The sequence below is a fragment of the Glycine soja genome, chromosome 17, assembly GCF_004193775.1.
Source record: "Glycine soja cultivar W05 chromosome 17, ASM419377v2, whole genome shotgun sequence".
Taxonomy (NCBI): domain Eukaryota; kingdom Viridiplantae; phylum Streptophyta; class Magnoliopsida; order Fabales; family Fabaceae; genus Glycine; species Glycine soja.
The window spans coordinates 10,794,998-10,814,577 of NC_041018.1; the positions used below are offsets into that span (position 1 = coordinate 10,794,998).

At 28.3% G+C, this 19,580-nt stretch overlaps 2 protein-coding genes across 2 annotated transcripts; one reads left to right on the top strand and one right to left on the bottom strand.

Moving 5' to 3' along the window:
• Window positions 1-1,177: 1,177 nt before the first annotated feature.
• LOC114392172 lies at window positions 1,178-2,534 on the top strand. Its single transcript, XM_028353216.1, has one exon. It carries the CDS (start codon window positions 1,897-1,899, stop codon window positions 2,317-2,319), a length of 423 nt encoding a protein of 140 aa, XP_028209017.1. The 5' UTR covers window positions 1,178-1,896; the 3' UTR covers window positions 2,320-2,534.
• Window positions 2,535-4,448: 1,914 nt separating this feature from the next.
• Window positions 4,449-8,659, bottom strand: LOC114392176 (abscisic acid 8'-hydroxylase CYP707A2-like). The gene is made up of 7 exons (XM_028353224.1): window positions 8,399-8,659; window positions 7,947-8,262; window positions 7,167-7,553; window positions 5,150-5,324; window positions 4,933-5,039; window positions 4,686-4,804; window positions 4,449-4,561 (listed from the first exon to the last, which is right to left on the bottom strand). The coding sequence occupies exons 1-7, from the start codon at window positions 8,599-8,601 to the stop codon at window positions 4,468-4,470; spliced, it is 1,401 nt and encodes a 466-aa protein (XP_028209025.1). The 5' UTR covers window positions 8,602-8,659; the 3' UTR covers window positions 4,449-4,467.
• Window positions 8,660-19,580: the final 10,921 nt, after the last annotated feature.

Below are 19,580 nucleotides of genomic sequence, written 5' to 3' on the forward strand. Positions count from 1 at the left end.
CTTTGGCTGCAATATCCAAAGCGAATGACGAACCTAATATCCAAAGTTCAATCTCATGTTGCATAAATTTCTCATAATATACCTGCATAATTTGTAGTTGTAAATGTTGCAGAATCCTCAATCCTTAGTGCATAAACTTTGCATAATGTCTATCCTGTGTTAGATTTTTAGAATAATCAAATCCCCCCAACAATTAGAAATGGAAGTGAGAAAAAGAGAAAAACAAGAATATGAGCCCACTAAATAGATCCATAATGTCCTGTTTTGGTAGTTAACCGCATCCTTTCTTTTTAATCATTTGTTAAATAACTTTATAAAATTCTCATAAAGGGTTTGGTTTGTTTATGGACTTGGTCTAAGTAACAAATCACATTCTAGAAAATCCAAGAGGTTCATGCACATTATTTATTCAGATGTGATGTTGTAGAAATCCAGAAAAAATTAAGCAGGATCAGCTTTTCAATGCTTTAGGGAAAAACTTTTGTTCGGTAAATTAAAAGTAATCATAGGAAATCTTGCTAATTACACATGCCAAATAGGAAAAGTATGATTTGTTCTTACCCTTAGTTGTTCCGGTAAAAACTATTGTTCTAAAACAATATAGACAATGTTGTTGTCTTCTTATTCTTTGTAATAGTAGTATTTGGATGGAGATGACCACTTTGGAATGATGATTTTAATCTAATGATAACATTCCAACTTATGCAAGGCTCAAGCCCTTTCTTTGTAGTTAAACTCGCAGTTCCCCTAGCCTTGCCTAGACTTCACATTTTAGTTTTGGTAGACCATGAACTTGAGAAAAAATTAGCTAGCACTCTAATGCAATAGCCTTTTTTCTTTTATTTCATTTGTCTCATTTTTGTTTTATTTTTCTTCTTTACTATTCTTGATAAACATCATAAAACTCTGATAATTGGTCTTTAAACCAAACTGGTTTTGAAAAGGGAAATCCAATCCTGATAAATGGATTTGGTTTGGTTTATGCCAATTGCGAATCTTGTCCTGATAATTGGATAATAAATGGGTCACACTGCATATTATATCTCACTCTCCAGGGTAGGCTCGGTTATTTTATTTTGAATGAATTTATTTTGTACCTTGAGTTCTGTTTTTTTTTTTTTTTGGGGGGGGGGGGGGGGGGGGGGAGAGTACTGATTCTTTAACTGCAAAAAGCTTAACAAACATGCCATAACTCATAAGTTTGTTGACACAGTAACAAGATCTGCTAGTGTTCAATTCATTAGGAACCTAACAGAGGAATAGTAATTCAGAGAGTGTAAAGATAATTTGTGTCTTTATATAAAGCAAAGAGTCTACATAGGCTTTTACCCCAGAAATAGAGGCTTGACAGAACAAAACATCAAACTACCAGTTGCTGATTGTTCAGGTATAAAAAGCAGGAAATAATTGATAATTATGTCCCCATTATTCAAGTTAAGGATCTTGTCATACAGAGATTCAGGTTTAGCTTTTATAGTACAAGCTAAGACCTTTCATATTATAAGACCTCCGATCTACATCTCTTAGGAATTTCAAATTACAGCTATTAAGCACAAAACACAATTTGCTCGAAAGCAAATTACAAGGAAACAACGCCCAAAACATTATTCTTGACTCGTACTAACCCGAGTCGTTAAGGTTCTGTTTGGACAATTATTCTATTTCATTTCATACCACTATTTTATTCCAACCTTTCATTTCACCCACCTTCAGTTATTCAAACATAGCCTAAGAATCCTTGGGCCTTACAATTAAGAAACTTAAATACATAACACTAATCTAAACTGTAATGTACCTATAAACAGAAGCCACAAAAATTAACTGATAATTTTAATCATCTTTTCTACTGCTTCTGCATCAATATCTTTCCGGTACCTTTTGCTGGAGTTATCAATTATGGGTGAGTTTACGATTCAGATTAGCAATGACCTTGTTAACCAGCTTGTTGATGATATGGTGCCGAAGAAAAAAACTAGAAAGACTAGACGGAAGGTGGCAAGAGAGACTGAAAAGCCCCAATCTAATGAAACTATAAAGCCCGACAGTGCAGTTACTCCAGGGTGGCCAGTGCAGTTCCCTTTATTTCTACCTACAACATTGCCTGTACAACCTTCCCATTCAGAGTTAGAAGGTATTCAGTCTATGCTTCAGGAAAGTGAGAGGGTTTTGCAAAGATTGCAGAAGCAAGAGGAGAATATGTTGCAGGAAGTAACCCAAAAGGCAAAGGATCTTCATGATAAAGAGTATAAGCTTCCAAACCCAAAGCCTGAGCCTTGCATGGCCAAGAGACTTACAAGGAACATATCAAGGACCCCTTGAAGTGTTCTAGTCTTATTACCGGTTTTTCTGATTGCTTGCGTAGGTTTGGCCGTTTAGGAAGTAAGTTATACAGAGATGTGGTTCAAAAGGAAATTCGTGTGCCAAATGCAAATAAAACTAGTGAATTATACATACTGACAAATACTCATTTTGTTACTGCCAATTTTGTTGAATCTCATTCCCAACATTAAACCACAAGTTCAGAATAAGTGACGTATTCTTCTTTTGAATCTGAAAATATTCTGTTATTTTCGTGTCCTAGGGGAGTATTTTCAAGTTGGCCACACACACATATAAATTTTAGTCCTATGCTAATTTTACATAAAAATTTTAGTCTTGCACATTTAGTAAAGGAACTTGATTTAAAATCAATGACCCAAAGATAACCATTACTCTTTATTCTATTCTTAGCTCCAATGTTTAATAAACATTTTACCACAATTTAAGATAAAGAAAGTATTTTCTAATAACAATCTCATTCAATAATCAAGTTATGAGTGGCCAAATCATAATAAGCATGAAGCATAGAAGGAAAAAACTAATATTGAAGAACAAGATGAATACATAATACTATTTCAAAAGAAATACATAAGAACATTAAGTTCTAATACAATCTAACTCCAATAACAGAGAATTTAGTTACCCGTTTCCATGAATAGCATCCAAAAGCAACGAAAATGAAAGAACAATAAAAGAAAAAGTTGGGGAAAAAGAATTTTTTAAAGAAAGTGTTTTTACAAAATAAGAAAATGTGCACTAAAATGAACAAGACAATCTATTTATAAACCCAAAAAAAAAAAAAACCTACACTCAAGTGAGTGCTTGCTTAAGCAAAAAAAAAAATAGATATTACAATTTATAGTAGTTCTGCACTTCTGTCCAAATTCGGCTTAAACTAAAGTTTTAAGCAAATTATTCTGTGTAACTTTCTTTTTCATCTTCTCCAAGAAGAAACTTCAATTTGGGATCTCTAATACCAACTTAAGCATATTTGAGCTGAAATCTTCACTCTTTCCTGGATGAGGGGCCAGTTTGTAGCATGCTAGATTATGTTCATTATGCTTATGTTAATATGACTATTAGGGATATCCTTCAGCGGGTCAGTGGCACTGGAACTTGTTGGCTTTTCCTTTAACCGTGGATGTCAAGAACAAGTTACTGAATATTATCCCTGATGAGTCTCTTGATGATGTGTATATTTGGCATCCTGCTAGTGATGGTGTTTACACAAGCAATCTGCGTTCCGTTGGATTAATGTCGAGTCTCATATTCAAACTGCTCAAGTAGAGAATTGGAAGTGGGTATGAGCACCATGAAAAAGAATGTTGACGACACTCGCACCATCACCATCATTCCCTCTTTTCACGCATCTTTCTCTTTCCTTTTTCTTGCTCAACTTTTCTCTCTCCGCATTATTCCCCTCCTTCTTGCTCACATTCCACAACCGTGGTGACCTCTAAACAATGACAATGCCACCCCTTCCCTTTCTCCCTCTCCCACCTTTTACCTTCCCCACTCGCTAGCTCTTCTATCTGCGAAGCTATGGGGGTTGGCAAAGATGTCATCACCCTCTCGCTCTTCTAGACTGACCTTTGCTCTCATGCATATAGGGCTTTTGGGCTCCCAGTTTTGATATATAAAAAAATTACAAATTGATTCAAAACATGCTTTTATACGTGGATTAAACTGCAAAATCTTCTCTTAATTATTACTTTCTCCATACACAATTATAATAAGGGGAAAAAAAGTTTTGCGAATTGAAATATAAATAAATTTTAACTATTTTCATTCTCATTATATTATTCCTAAAACACCTTTCAATTAATTTTAATTTTATTTTAATTTACTTTTTTAATCTTGATTTGAAGTTCCAATGAAAAATACTTTAAAAAAAATATTTATTAAATATAATTAATAAAATTAAAAGATATTAACTAATTTTCTTAATCAATACAAAATTTAGTTGATTAATTTTATTTATATTTAAGTATAGAGAGAGTAACCAATAACAAGGAAAAATTTTAACCCTTTAACTTTTTATTAATGTATCCAACGACGAAAAGTTTCATCCATGTACAACATAAATCGATACTTCATCGTAAACTTATTCCATGGTTGGTGTGCCTCCACTTTTTATTTGAATGACATTTATTTCTTGGGATATAATTTGATGGGCAATCCATTTTCTGGAAGGGCAAAAGGGCCATATTGAATCCTATTTTTTTCACCTATTATAGACCACCTACATAAAAATAATAACAGATTACAAATAGAATAATTCATCATTCATATTTTGGAATATGCCTCCCATTAGTGCATACGACTAAAAAATGAGACTATTTTAGGTAATAATCTAATTTGTTGACCTGTAGTTTCTGGTCAGATGATGTAGAAGCACCAAAATCTCCAACTGGGCTAATTCATTGCCAGGACATGCATGGGCCCCATCGCCAAATGGCATAAAGGTATTGGGTTTTGGAGCAACCTAGCAAAATAATTTAATAAAATTTGTTAAAGTTTGGGCTTAGAATCATGTAGGTATGATATGGATAGAAAAGTAAATTAAAAAAAAATACGAAAGTAGGAAATGCATATGTTATGCACAGTAATTGCCTCAAATCTTGAAGGATCAAACTTCTCTGGCTCTTTAAAATTGTCAGGACTATGGTGGATGATTCTAAAAAGCGGTAATACTTTCCACCCTTTTGGTATGAGATGCCCTGCGGAAAAGTAGACCCCAACACAAAATCAAAAACCAGAAAAAAAGGAGAGGAATTCTTTGGCATATTAATAATAAAAAGGGGTATATTATCATATCTTGGTTATTGACCTTGAAATTCAACATCCTCTACAGCTTCTCTGAAAGTAAAAGACAAAATTGATGCTATTCTTAGAGTCTCTTGTATGACCCTGGTTGTTATAAGCATGTTTTTTGTGTCTGACCAATTTAGATCCATTTTTTCTCCACTTTCTTCCTTGGCCCTTAGTATGGACTCCTGCTCTTCCTACAAAGTCACAACCAACAAATTTGTAAGGTACCAAACCAAGTAACACATTATTAGAAAAATGCAATTTAGCGACCGAAATTAGTGACCGCAAAACTTTGATCTCTATTAGCGATCGAAGTAGCGACCACACACAGTTCATGGTGCAACTTGCAACTGAATTTGCCGTCGAATTTTATCATGATAGCTAACTTGGGTCAGCGACTGAATTAGCGACCGAAATGAAGGGTCGTTGAATACTTCAGTAGCTATTTCGGTTGTTGTATATGCATAAAAATAAAAGTATTTTAGCCACTGAAGTAGCGACCCATATGTAGTTGAAGTAGCAACCGAAGATGATTCGGTCGCTATATCTATATTATAGCGACCGAAAAGTATTCGGCCTCTACGTATTTCTGTTTTGAGATTAGCAACCGAATTAGCGACTGAATGCTCATTTTTCTAAATAAGTGAAGAAACTAAATTTTTATTTATTATAAATCATAATAAATATATAATATACTTAAATATATTTTATACTAGAAAAGTATTGAAATTAGTATATTAGTAATATTTTTCAATTAAGAAAATAATATTTACATTAATTGATTAAGATAAATAAGTCATACTTATCATTAGTCTTTTAATTTGTGTTTTTTACAAAATAAATATTTAAAAATGATAAGAAATAAATACCCTTTATATTATGAAAATATATGATAATTGAAATTTGTAAAATTAAGTATTTCAAAATATAATGTATAAGTGTAACATCAATGATTCATTAAGTTTTAATATGACATGAAATTTATGCATTGATGAAGACCCAATTTGACTTTAGTACAATATGTGCATTGAGCAAGACCCAATAAGATGCAATGCGTAATATATGCATTTACTAAAATTCCAAATTTACTTTAATTTAAGGCTTAATTGCAAAATTTGTCCCCTTATTTTGCCTATTTCACCAAATTGGTCCTCTTATTTTTTTTTAATTCACTATTTGAGTGACTGATTTTAACTAGGGGTGGGTAAATAGGTTCGGGTCCATGGATCGGATAGCAGGGCCTGTGATTCGCACAGGCCACAGACCATTTTTTTTTATAAAATTCATGGCTATGCAAGATTTTGGGTTCGTCCCACATAATCCGCAAGTTGTGCGGGTTTGGACAACGGGGTTCGTAGGTTGATCCGCAACCACTAACCAAGGCCAACCCAAACCCAATTAATCCTAAAAGCCTAATCCAAAATTTCTTTTTATTTATGTTGAAAATTTATTTGGTTGTGTTAAAATTTTTGTAATTGAGTATTTGTTAGAGATTTATTAATACTTTTTTTTAAAATATATAATTGAGTGTAATTGACTTTCTTTAAGAGAAAAAATTATATTTATTTTCAAATTTAAGTGTTTCTTTAAAAACTAGGCCCGTAGGACGGAGGCTAACCAATGTATTAAGTTCATATAAGAGTGCGAGAAAGACTGGTCCGCCCGCTACTACTATGGACTTACGTAGGACAAGTCGACCCGCTTACTCACTTCTAATTTTAATCGTTGATGGTTAAATTTCAAACATTGATTATAATAAAAAAAATTGATAAAAGGTTTAAAACTAAACTCTAAATTAAAAGTCTAGTCACAACAAAAAGATTTTTTTCTCTGTCATTAAGTGACAATTTAACAATTTTATTATTTCAAGAAAAAATTATTTATGAAAAATTATAAGGATTCACTTATTTTTCTCATCTCCCTTTTATCTAATTTTCTCCTCTTTTCTTTGTTTTTTACCATGTCATTTGTTATGCACTGAATTGAAAAATTAATTGATGATTATATAGGACAAAAATTTGGAGGCATAGTCTTACCGTTACTGCTTCTAGGACACATGGATTTTCATCAAGGTACTTAAGAATCCACGTAAGTATACTGGCAGTGGTGTCACGAGCAGCAAAAATGACACCGACGATGTTATCTATTATTTGCTCATCAGTGAGTCCTGATTTTTCACTCATGAACAAGCCCAACAAGTCATTGTGATCTTGCTTCATGTTCCTCCTTGTGGAGATTATTTGAGTGAAGATCTGTGCAAGCTCTTTCCTTGCCTTCATGGCCATGTGGAACAATGTCCCTGGAAGGTTTATGGGCATTGAGTTGTACCCTCTCTCAATAGTGTAGTAGCATCGCTTCAAATCCTCTCCACACAAATTTTCATCTCTTCCAAAAATTGTAAGCAAGGCCACATTCAAGGTATACTGCAAAAGATAACAAGAGAAGAAAAAGTGAAAAACCCATTATTTATTTGGTAAATACACATCAGAAATCAACAAGGGTTGAAGACCATGACGACCGGAGATTTATCTCTGAAGTTTTCATGATGCATATAGTTTTTGTAATAAAGTAGAACAACAACTATAATTGTTTGTTTCTTTATTTTGATTTGCATGAATGTGAAGGAAGTGCATACGTTAAGGGTAGAATATCTCCAAAATTAAACATATCTAAGCAACTTTTGAGTAAAATTGAAGTAGAAAACAATTAGGATTAAAATCTAGAGAAAAACAAGTTTGAATTTCGTAAGTTTTATAATGAAGAACAATATAATCGAAGAGAGAAATAGAGGATTTTGGTCTGGTTTTAGGGCTTACAGTTTTCATTTCAAGGAAAGTGGTGATCAACTTTCCTTCACATGATTTGAGGCAACTTTGGGCAATGGATTCAATGTCAGAGACTAGGTCTTTAATGGTCTCGGGCATGACTGTGCGAAGGACAAGCCTTCTGAGGTTAGCATGGTATGCTCCTTGGTGGAAGAAAATTGCTTGCTTCCCCAACATCCTCTCTTTGCTAGCAGGATATGTTGGTTTGAAGAGTTGATCTTTGTTCAATATAAACTTTGCTGCTTCCGAGTCAGAAATCATCACACAAGGATAACCCAAAATGTGTGACTTGAACATAGAGCCATACCTATTGAAAATATACATAAAATAATCAAAAGAATAATTAACCTTATGTACCGAATAGTGCATATGTTAATGCAAGTGACCATTTTAATGAACAAGTTCGAAAGGTTGATGAGAGTGGCAAAAGAATTGTTATGAACCTCTTGATTTTTGTGGCAAAGAAAATGGTTGGGTCTTGAGAATACATTCGGAAGGTTTCTCCTATGTAAGGCCAGCCCATGGTCCCGGGAGGAAGTGGTGATTGTTTTCCTTTAAAAGATAAGAGGAAGGATTTGGCGAGTGATTTGAACAGAAAAATGGATAGGAAAGAAACAAACAAGCACAACACAGTGCTGAGATCCATGTCTAATGGTTGTAGCTTGTCCAGTTGTAGGTGGATAGTGAAAGAAGAAGAAAGATGAACAGGGTGTGTCTTGTGACAAACAAGTTAAACATTAGAGGTATTTATGTGACAAAAAAGTTCATGCATATTTTAATATGTGATGCTTTTTTAATTTCTGTTACATATTAAACGAAACTAAAGAAAAGTAAACAAAATTAGGAAGGAAATGTTGATTTCGAAACATTTTTTCTTTATTTTTTAAAAACAATAAGGAAAGTTGGTTGAAAATAAATAAATTGATTAATTGCATTATTTGATTTACTTTCCTTTATCCCTACTGGTGATTGATATAAATAATAATAAATAAATATAAAAAACACCAATAAATTATTAAATTAAGTGATATTGAATATGATTCTTCTAAACAAGATGTCAAACTAACAAAACACCTCATCATTAAATACAACCAATAAAAAATTACAATTATCATAAGATAAAAAAAAATATCTATCATTTCTTAGATTTATTTTAATTCCTTCTAATAAATATGTAATATAACTAACAAGTAGGGATGGAAATGAGCTCAGCAGTTTGTCGAGGGTCTTTGACTCGACCTATGTAAGGCTTGGCTCGGCTCAACTTGTTTACTATAAAGGTCAAGCTCAAGCTTTTTAAAAAACATTTTTAGATAAAATGGTCAAGCTTAAACTATAAAAAAAGCTTGTTAAGTTTGACAAGCCGACTTGTTTAACTAATAATAATAATAATAATAATAATAATAATAATAACTTTATTTTATTAAATCTTATCTTATCCAGATTTTATTCTATCTAGATTTTATTTTATCCAGATTTTATTCCATCCAGATTTTATTTCTTCCCGATCTTATTTCATCAAATCTTATCTTATCTTGTCCATATTTTATTTTATTTCGTTTATGGGCTTGGACTTAAAATAAATTTGTGAGCGCTTTGGGGCTGAGGACCTATATAACAACACCAAGGTTTTAGTTTAGGGAGTTTTTTTTCAGAGAGGAGAATAATTCTAGGATTTTAGAATTCCAGTTTTAATTACTGTTCATGCACACTGTTCACGTATAATAAATTTTGTTTTCTGCAATTTCGTTTCGACTTCAATCTATAATTTTGTTTCTACTGATTAATGGAAGGCTAAGTCTCGAGCATTGTTTTCTCTTGAGGATCAAGCACAGCTGTCTTTGAGTTTTTGTTATTACTATTGAATACTGATCAGTTTTTCCTCTTCACCAATTACTTTGTATTTGTTGCTATTAATCCATGTATGTTTAGTGTTTAATTAATTGTCTCTGTGCTTAATTTACGTTCATGCTTAATGATCAGTTTCGTTCATGATTAATTGGTGTATGTGTTGTTTAATCACATAATGGCAGTCTTATGTTAATTTTCGCTTAGTAATTTAATTTAGGGTTGGATTAAGTGATTGAATTGATTAAGGATAAATTCTCGTAACCTAGGATAAGAGACTTGCATGTGAATCAAGGGGAAACATGTTTTAATTCTGTTATTTTCTAATTCAAATTTGCTTGTTGTTTAATTTACAGTTTTATTACTATCTGTTATGAATGTTTGGTTGACCATTGCTTGTTGGGAGACGACCTAGGATCACTTCCTAGATCTGCATTTTTAATATTTATTTGATTCGGGTACGGCCTCGATCAATAGTATATAAGATATGACTTGAGTAGACTAAGATGAAATTATTGTAGATATATTTTAAAAAAATATATTTAATATAATTATATATTCAAAAAATTGGATTAAAAACTGTTAATTTAACTAATAATAATTTTTGTTTGGCTATATTAGTGTAAATCATCTCTAATTCATACATTTTTTAATATTATATTTTTTTTATTTTCTTTTGATATACTTTGTACTTTAACGACTTGAATTCAATATGATTTTGTTTATCAATTATTTTTGGATTTGTACATTACTTATACGAAATTTTATAAGTTTCTTTTTTTAGTTAGTATTTCACTAGGTTTTAAAATAATTAATTAATCAAATACGTCTTTAAGCAAGCTTTTAAATAGGCTCGTGGGCCAAGCCAGACTTTTATGTAAGCCGAACCGAGCCTCAAAAAAAAGCCTATGACAGGTAATGAGCCAAGTTCAAGCCTTACTTATTCAACTCAAGCCGAGCTCGAGCCTAGTAAAGCTTGACTTAACTTGACTCATTTCCACTCCTACTAACAAAGATTTGATCTTAAAATGTAAATATTTAGAGACAAATTATTGTGTGAGCACAAATCTAATATTAATTAAATACATATATATTAACACTATTTAATAGTACATTGAATGCATAGTTTGTGTGTTAAATGCATACATTTAGATACATGGTTGTGGGTGTAATATTAAGTGTAAAATATTAATTATATGTTATATTTAATAATTATAATAAATAGTATTATTTAATGATTGAATATATGGGTGTGTGTGATTTTGTAATTACATTTTATTCAATAATAGATCTATATTTTCTATGTTTCATTATAATTGTTGTTCTAAGTTAGTTTACAGATATCAAGAAAAAATAATAAATAAATGAAAGATAATAATAATTTTATAAAATTATCTTTATAATCATTAATTCGTTTTTAATTTTTGTAGTCCATATCATTAATATTACAATGAATATAAGTATAAAAAGATAATTAATGTTACATTAAAAATTAAAATGATAATTACTTTGAAATAATTTTTTTAACATGATAATTTTTAAATATATTTCTATCACATAATATTTTTTAAATTGATTCATTGATAGTATTATAAATTAAATCAGTCTTTTTAGCAATTGTAGAGGCCACTAGAATCATTCAAAGGTTCTCTTAACAAAATCATTCAGGAGACAAAATTATTTATGAATTAGGTAGAGTCAATTTGAATTATAAAACTCTTTTTTTAACATTTAATATAATTGCATGCCAAAGACACAACAATTTTATTTTTACTTTTAAAATTTATAAAAGTATTTTTAATCTACTTAGAAACTATATTAAATATTTTTTGAATGTTTTTTTATTTATCTGATCGAAATATTTATACTAAAAAGTAATTTAAAGGTAATTATATTTATTACAAAATAATATTTGATTTTAGGTTTAATAAATTCATATACAAAAATTAGTTTATTAATATTTATATAAAAATATAAATTTTATATAAATATATAATAGTATATATTGAAAATTATTTATTAAATATATTTCTATCACATAATATTTTTAACTTAATTATTTAATAACATTAAAAAATAAATTATCTTTAATTTTATCTATGACATAGATCATAAATTTTATTCATGGAAAATAATTTCATTTGAGTTAATTAGATATAAGCAACAAAACTCTTTTTACGAGTTTATAACTATATATTTAAATCTACTTAGTTAATTTATTTATTACAAAAGAGTATTTTGATTTTTGAATCTATGATTAATAAAATCATCAATGAAATTTATGTTGATTAATGTTTATATAATTATTTGTATATTTGTTACATAAATATACAACAAATTAATTTGTTAAATATATTTTAGTTACAAAATAACTTTAAATTATTCCATTAATAATATTATAAATTAAATTAATTTTAATTTTTTAGTTTTATAGAAACCACTAGAATCATTCATAATTTTTCTCTTAAAAAAAATCTTTCATGAGAAACAATTATGTTTAAGTTAAGTAAAACCAATTTGGTTACAAAATTCTTGTTTTTAGTATTTAATATGATTGCATATCAAAGAGTTAACAATACTTTTTTTACTTTTTAATTTTTTTAAGAGCTATATAATATGTAAAAAGATTGTTTAAATTCATAAAATTAACATTTTATTTAGTAGAAACATGCTGTAAAAAAATAGACAATTTTATTTTAGAATACAGTAATAAGTATACATTAAATCATTTTATTTATTAATTATTTCTAATCATAAATTTTCCTCTAATTATTTATGACACGTTTTTCCTCCTGTTTTTCATAATATAGTATAATGAATTAGATGATTAAAAAGTTAAAACTTTCTAAGAGCTATATAATATGTAAAAATATTGTTTAAATTCATAAACTAATATTTAATTTAGTAGAAACATGCTGTAAAAAAAAGGTAGACAAATTTATTTTAAAATAATAATTGAGAATAGAAATTAATAATTTATATATATATATATATATATATATAGCCGTGTATGTGTAGAATCCATTTTTAAAATTAACTTTATTCAAATCTAAGATAATAAATTATAATCAAACATTGTTGTTAAATTAAAATTTTGATCTAACCAACTCAAAAACATTCAAGTTTATTTAACAAATATTGAATCAAATTAATGTCTGTTTGTCAAAGTAAAATCTCGATCTAACGATTCACAGCTACGCAAGTCTATTTTACACACACACACACACACACATATATATATATATATATATATATATATATATATATATATATATATATATATATATAGAGAGAGAGAGAGAGAGAGAGAGAGAGATTTTATAAAATATTTTAAATTTGTGTATAAAATTATTAATATACATATGTAATTTAATTTATTAAATAATTATTAAACTGTTAATTTCGAAAGTAATAATTATTTTCAAAATAATTTTTAATGATAAATTAATACTACATTATATCTTATTTTATTAGTTTTTTATATTTTTATTTAATAAATATATAAAATATAATTATAGTAAATCGTTGCTAAATATTTGAATAAATTATAAATAGACATATATTAACTTTAATACATTAAATGTTTATTTAAATATTAATTTATAAAATTAAATAATTATTTTAATTTTTTATTTTTATTTAATAATATAAAAAATTTAATAATTAAAAATAATAAAAAAAATTTTCAAAAATAATAATCTTCCATTAACATTAGATAACATTAAATCATGAATTTCAATCCAACTGTTCAAAAATATTGAAGTGGATTATCTCGTATGAGATCAACAATTATTATAAGGTTAAAGTTTTGATATGATTCTACAAATTTTAAGATAAACAAAATGAAAAAATTAAAGAAGTTAAACTTCTAAAATATTATATAAAAAGGGAGAAATTTTTGTGTGGCCACAAACCTAACATCTCACCCTTAGACACACAAGTAATGAGAAAGTAAGTAAGTCAACTATCAAGACTCGGATTTTTGTTGTTGTGGTAATGCCCTTCTAGAATTACGTTTAACGTTCCTTCGTTTATGATTATGACTTCCTCGATTAGCGTCTTAGGTCGCTAGTCAGGCTTCAGGACATTACTACCATGGCTACTATCGACCCAAGCCCAAAGAAGAAAAAGAACGGACTAAAGCGAGGAGTTCATTGGCCATACATAGTGAAGGGGGATGGGGGTCAACCTCTTTCATGACCCATGGCCCTGGTGTGTTACTTGGTTAGCATTTCTAGAACAAATTAACTAGGGTTGGTTGTTCGATAGGGAAATAGGGGAGTTGGCTAGCTGTAGTTGAGACACGTTTTTTGGATATGAATTTTTTCAAGACGGTTAACCACTTTTTAACCGTGAGAGGGAGGTCATTCAGAATTCGTTACTAAATTTTTTATTTGGTCCATGTAGTTTCACAATATTTTTAGTTCCTATAGTTTGATTTTTTTAGTTCTTATCGTTTACATTTTAATTCTCTTTTAGTCATTTAGTTTGAAAGTGATTTTTTTAATTCTTATCATTTGCATTTTATTTCCCTTTTAGTCTCTATAGTTTGAAAGTTGTATTTTTAGTCCATATATTTTATATTTTAATCCTCTTTTAGTTCTTACCATCAAAATATAAGTAATATTATTAATTATAATTAACTGCAAAAATATTAACAAGTAATTAGTAAGTAATTTATCGCAATATAATTTGTAATAAAAAAAATAATTGATAATTTATAATTAATTTGTAGTTAATTATTTTTATATATTTTTTAATATGGACTAAAAGATAATTATATGGACTAAAAATATCACTTTGAAACTATAATGACTAAAAAAATTAAAATACAAACTATAAGAACTAAAAAGAATACTTTTAAACTATAAAACTAAAAAAATCACTTTTAAGAACTAAAAAGATAAGAAATCAAACAATAATTTAACCTAATGAAAAATTCACACCTAATTAACAAAGTACCAGCATGTAAAATAAGAAAATAATCCAACATAATATTTCAGAATGATAACAAAAAAATTCAACATAAAAAAAAAAAAAAAACAGCCAAACCTGCGTTGTCTTTGTGTTTTGCGTAAAAGTCTTCTTCCTCTCATCTTTGTGGTTGCCGACTGCCGTCAACACCTTTGTTACGTTTGCCTCCATTGTTATTGATCATGAACCAGAACACCATTTATCTAATTAATAAACCCCGCACTTAATTTGGGAATTCTTTTTATTCTGCCTCCACTATCAATTGTGTTCAAATATTGTATTCCTTATTTCAATTTTATAATTCCTTTTTTTCCAATCTCTTTCCCTAAATTCAATGGATTAATGATTCGGTGATTGTTGGTAAAAAGAAAATTATTGCAAAAGAGGCCTGAAACTAAAGGCATGTGATGCCCAAGAATTATTTTGACAAAGTACTAGAATTGTGCATTTGCACATATGCTTTGCTCATAGTAGTGAATCGCCAGACTGAATGTATTATATTGGTTCACTTTAGTGATTGATTTGGCTTACATACATTTGGCCATTTAAATGGAGGCAAGCGTGGTGACTATATTGATTGGCTGCGAGAAGCCACATGTATTAGAGGAAGAAGGTGTTTAGGTATAACTCAGGGAACGTGGGCTTTTTTTTTATAAAAAAAACGTTAATTATTTTCCTTATTTTACATGCTGGTATTTTTTTACTTTATTTAATTAGGTGTAAATTTCTCATTAGTTGTGTCTAAAAGTGAGGTGTTAGATTTGTGTCCACACAAAAATTTCTCATAAAAAAGTGTTTTAAAATATATAAATACATTTACTCTTTTCAAAATTATTTAATTTTTCATATTTTTTATGTTTTGAAAAACAAACAGATTTAAAAAACAATTATTGGCATATAAGACTTATGTTATTACTCTATATATTATATTTTAAAATAATATAATAAAAATAATTTTAAATTATGTATAAAGATCAATAAACCGGTGCAAATATATGGTTAACTAATTAGATGTGGAATTAAAATAGAATAATAATTATTTATATATTTCATAATAAATTTATGAAATGATATGTTGTGAGATTAAAAAACTAATTACTTCTTTTAATAGTGTGACAACAATGCAATCACCTCAACATAATATAAACACCTTATGAATAACAAAATCATCAAATAAATAAGCATATTACATTTATATAAACACTTAAAGTCATCTGAATCATAAAAAAAACGAAGAATTTCAAAAGAATTTTCAAAATAATTAGATTCTAGTCCAACCGACCAAAATTGCAGCCCAAGCATAACGTTTAGCCCATCAAGCACAAATCATAGCCCTACGAGAACATTATAGATGCAAACATTTTAAAATACACGAATTATAATCTAGCGAGCCAAAATCGTGGCCCAGCCAAGATGGAACTTTTTCAAAAGCCAACTCTATCCCAACAAACCAACAAACTTGCGGTCCAGCCAGAATGCTATAAAGACAACATTTTCAAAAACTAAATTCTAGCCCATCAAGCCAAAAGTTGCACCCAACTAGAATTGTGCATAACAGATTTTGAATTGGTTCGTCATGTTCTCCCAAGCTTCCATTTTTTTAAGATTTTCAAAAACTCATTCATCTCACATCAAATTCAAATAGTTTTCCATCAAATCCAATATATAACCACATCAAAACATCATCATTCCAAGTACAAATCATACAATCAAAGTATTAATCAAACCAAATTAAAGTTTTCCTTACCTCTATAGTAGCAAAAGGAGAACTTTGTGAAGAAAGGATAAATGAACGAACTTTTGGGTGCAAGGAGGAATTTTCCTCCACTTTAGCAACAAGCCCATCACAACATCACCAAAACCCAAAAATAACTATAAAATGAAACAAAAATCCAAAAATAGATTTTTCATGAGCTCTTAGGGGTGTTCTATAAGGAAAATGGAAAAGAGTCAAAGAGAGGAAGAAAAAGTGTTTATCACTCCATGGCTCAGCCAAACAACATCAAAGGGAGAGAAAAATGATATCCTTCAATGACCAATGCCAAACCTCAAACTTTTAGATTTGGTTTTCTCTTGAAAAGAAAAAGAGAAGAGAAAGACACCCTCTTGCAAATGCAAAGCTTAATTGTGAGGGATAGATAATGGTTTATGACTCTTACAATTCTCTTTTTAACACATAGGTTTTCTCCGAGCACATCTGCCCCTACCATACATTAAGGCCTATATGCTCATGCACAAACTCACTAATGCATGCAAACATAAGCACAATACATAAATAATTAATTTATTTCAAGCACTTAATTTAAATTTAATTACGCTTACTAATTAATTAAAAACACTCAATCATATATTATTAAAAAAATAGTGTTACATTAAATACTTGGAGAAAAAATTTTGTCATCCATAATAGTCCTATTCAATTTAGAACAAAAAAATCTTACACCAGTGGTTAATATTTTAAAACTCTCTCATCTTTCATGACTCATCCTATAATATATTTTTAACAATTTATATTAAACATTTATCTAAAATGAATTTGAAAAGTCAACAATTTTTATAAAGGAAAACCAACACTTATAATAAATGTTTTTTTTGTCTCAAAATAAGTATCACATTTGAAAAAAATATCCTAAAACAAGTGTCTCATTTGATTTTTTTAATGTAATATTAATTTTTTTTACTACTCCCTCCATTGGAAAATAATTGTCGTCTTAGGTTATTTTACACAAATAAAAAAGTAAAAAATAAATGAAATAGAGTAATAATTTTATAAAATTAACTTTATATCATTATTAATTTATTTATAGATTTAGTTGTTAGCCATTAATATTATAAGGGATATAAGCCAAAAAAGACAACTAATGTTACATTGAAAAAATAAAATAAAATAATTTTAATTTGGAATAAATTTTTTCTTCTCATACGACAATTATATTGAGACAAAAAGAGTAATACACTTAATAAATGTTACTTTAATTTTTTAATATAATATTAATACTCTCTCTAACCATAAATATAATAATTTTTTTAATTAATTTGTGATCTTTAAGAAAGTTAGTTATTATAATTAGTAACATTAAACTTTTAGATTTGGTTCAGTCAAAGAGAGGAAGAAAAAGTGTTTATCACTCCATGGCTTAGTCAAACAACATCAAAGGGAGAGAAAAATGATATCCTTCAATGACCAATGTCAAACCTCAAACTTTTAGATTTGGTTCTCTCTTGAAAAGAAAAAGAGAAGAGAAAGACACCCTCTTGCAAATGCAAAGCTTAATTATGAGGGACAGAGAATGGTTTCTGACTCTTACAATCCTCTTTTTTACACATAGGTTTTCTCCGAACACATCCACCCCTACCATGCATCAAGGCCTATATGCTCATGCACAAACTCACTAAAACTCACTAACGCATGCAAACATAAGCACAACATCATTAAATAAATAATTAATTTATTTCAAGCACTTAATTTAAATTTAATTATACTTGCTAATTAATTAAAAACACTCAATCATATATTATTAAAATAATAGTTACATTAAATACTTAGAGGAAAAATTTTGTCATCCATAATAGTCCTATTCAATTTAGAACAAAAAAATGTTACACCAGCCGTTAATATTTTAAAACTCTCTCATCTTTTATGACTCACCCTAAAATATATTTTTAAGAATTTATATTAAACATTTATCTAAAATGAATTTGAAAAGTCAACAATTTTTATAAAGGAAAATCAACACTTATAATAAATGTTTTTTTCGTCTCAAAATAAGTATCACATTTGAAAAAAAAATTATCCTAAAATAAGTGTCTCATTTGATTTTTTTTAATGTAATATTATTTTTTTTACTACTCCCTCCATCGCAAAATAATTGTTGTCTTAGGTTATTTTACACAAATAAAAAAGTAAAAAATAAATGAAATAAAGTAATAATTGTATAAAATTAACCTTATATCATTATTAATTTATTTATAGATTTAGTTGTTAGCCATTAATATTATAAGGGATATAAGCCAAAAAGGCAACTAAACTAAAATAAAATAATTTTAATTTGGAATAATTTTTTTCTTCTCATACGACAATTATATTGAGACGAAAAGAGTAATACACTTAATAAATGTTACTTTAATTTTTTAATATAATATTAATACTCTCTCTAATCATAAATATAAGACTTTTTTTTAATTAATTTGTAATCTTTAAGAAAGTTAGTTAATATAATTAGTAACATTAAACTTGTTAAAAATTTAATTATTTTTTCAAAATTATCCTTAAGCTTATTAGAAATCATAATCTCTCTCTTTTCACTTAATTGTTTTTACACATAATTAAATAATTTGTGTTAGTCTTCTTGTCCAATCCTTATAAGAGAAATAATGTATTTATCTTTTAGATATATAACATTTATGGTAAAATAATAAAAGATATTTGAGTAAAAAAGTAATTAATACAAAACACAATTAGAAAATAGTCTTATAAAAAGAAAAAAAAATAAAACTGAAAAAAAGAGTTTTTAGGGACTGCAAAAATTATTAAGGTTAATTTTATAACATTATTATTTTTTTAATCTACTTTTTATTTGTTTAATCTAAATAAAATATTATAACACGAGACTTATTTTAGGTGGTAGGGAGTAATGTTTAAGATTTGTATGAGATTGTAAAAAATCTTCTACACAGAAACACAACCTTCCAGATAATATGACACCCACCCACAATCTTCAACTAATATCACCCACACATATTTATTGCACACTTCCCATTAGACAAGGGTCCCTTTGTTTCTATATATACTTATGTTAATTG

Excerpts from the sequence above, each read along its gene's own strand:
- LOC114392172 (XM_028353216.1), top strand. The coding sequence starts at position 1,897 with ATGGGTGAGTTTACGATTCAGATTAGCAATGACCTTGTTAACCAGCTT.
- LOC114392176 (XM_028353224.1), bottom strand. The coding sequence starts at position 8,601 with ATGGATCTCAGCACTGTGTTGTGCTTGTTTGTTTCTTTCCTATCCATT. Across the intron at positions 7,554-7,946 it reads CTTTCCTTGAAATGAAAACT|TATACCTTGAATGTGGCCTT; the intron begins GTAAGCCCTAAA and ends TATCTTTTGCAG. Across the intron at positions 4,805-4,932 it reads TTGATCCTTCAAGATTTGAG|GTTGCTCCAAAACCCAATAC; the intron begins GCAATTACTGTG and ends TTATTTTGCTAG.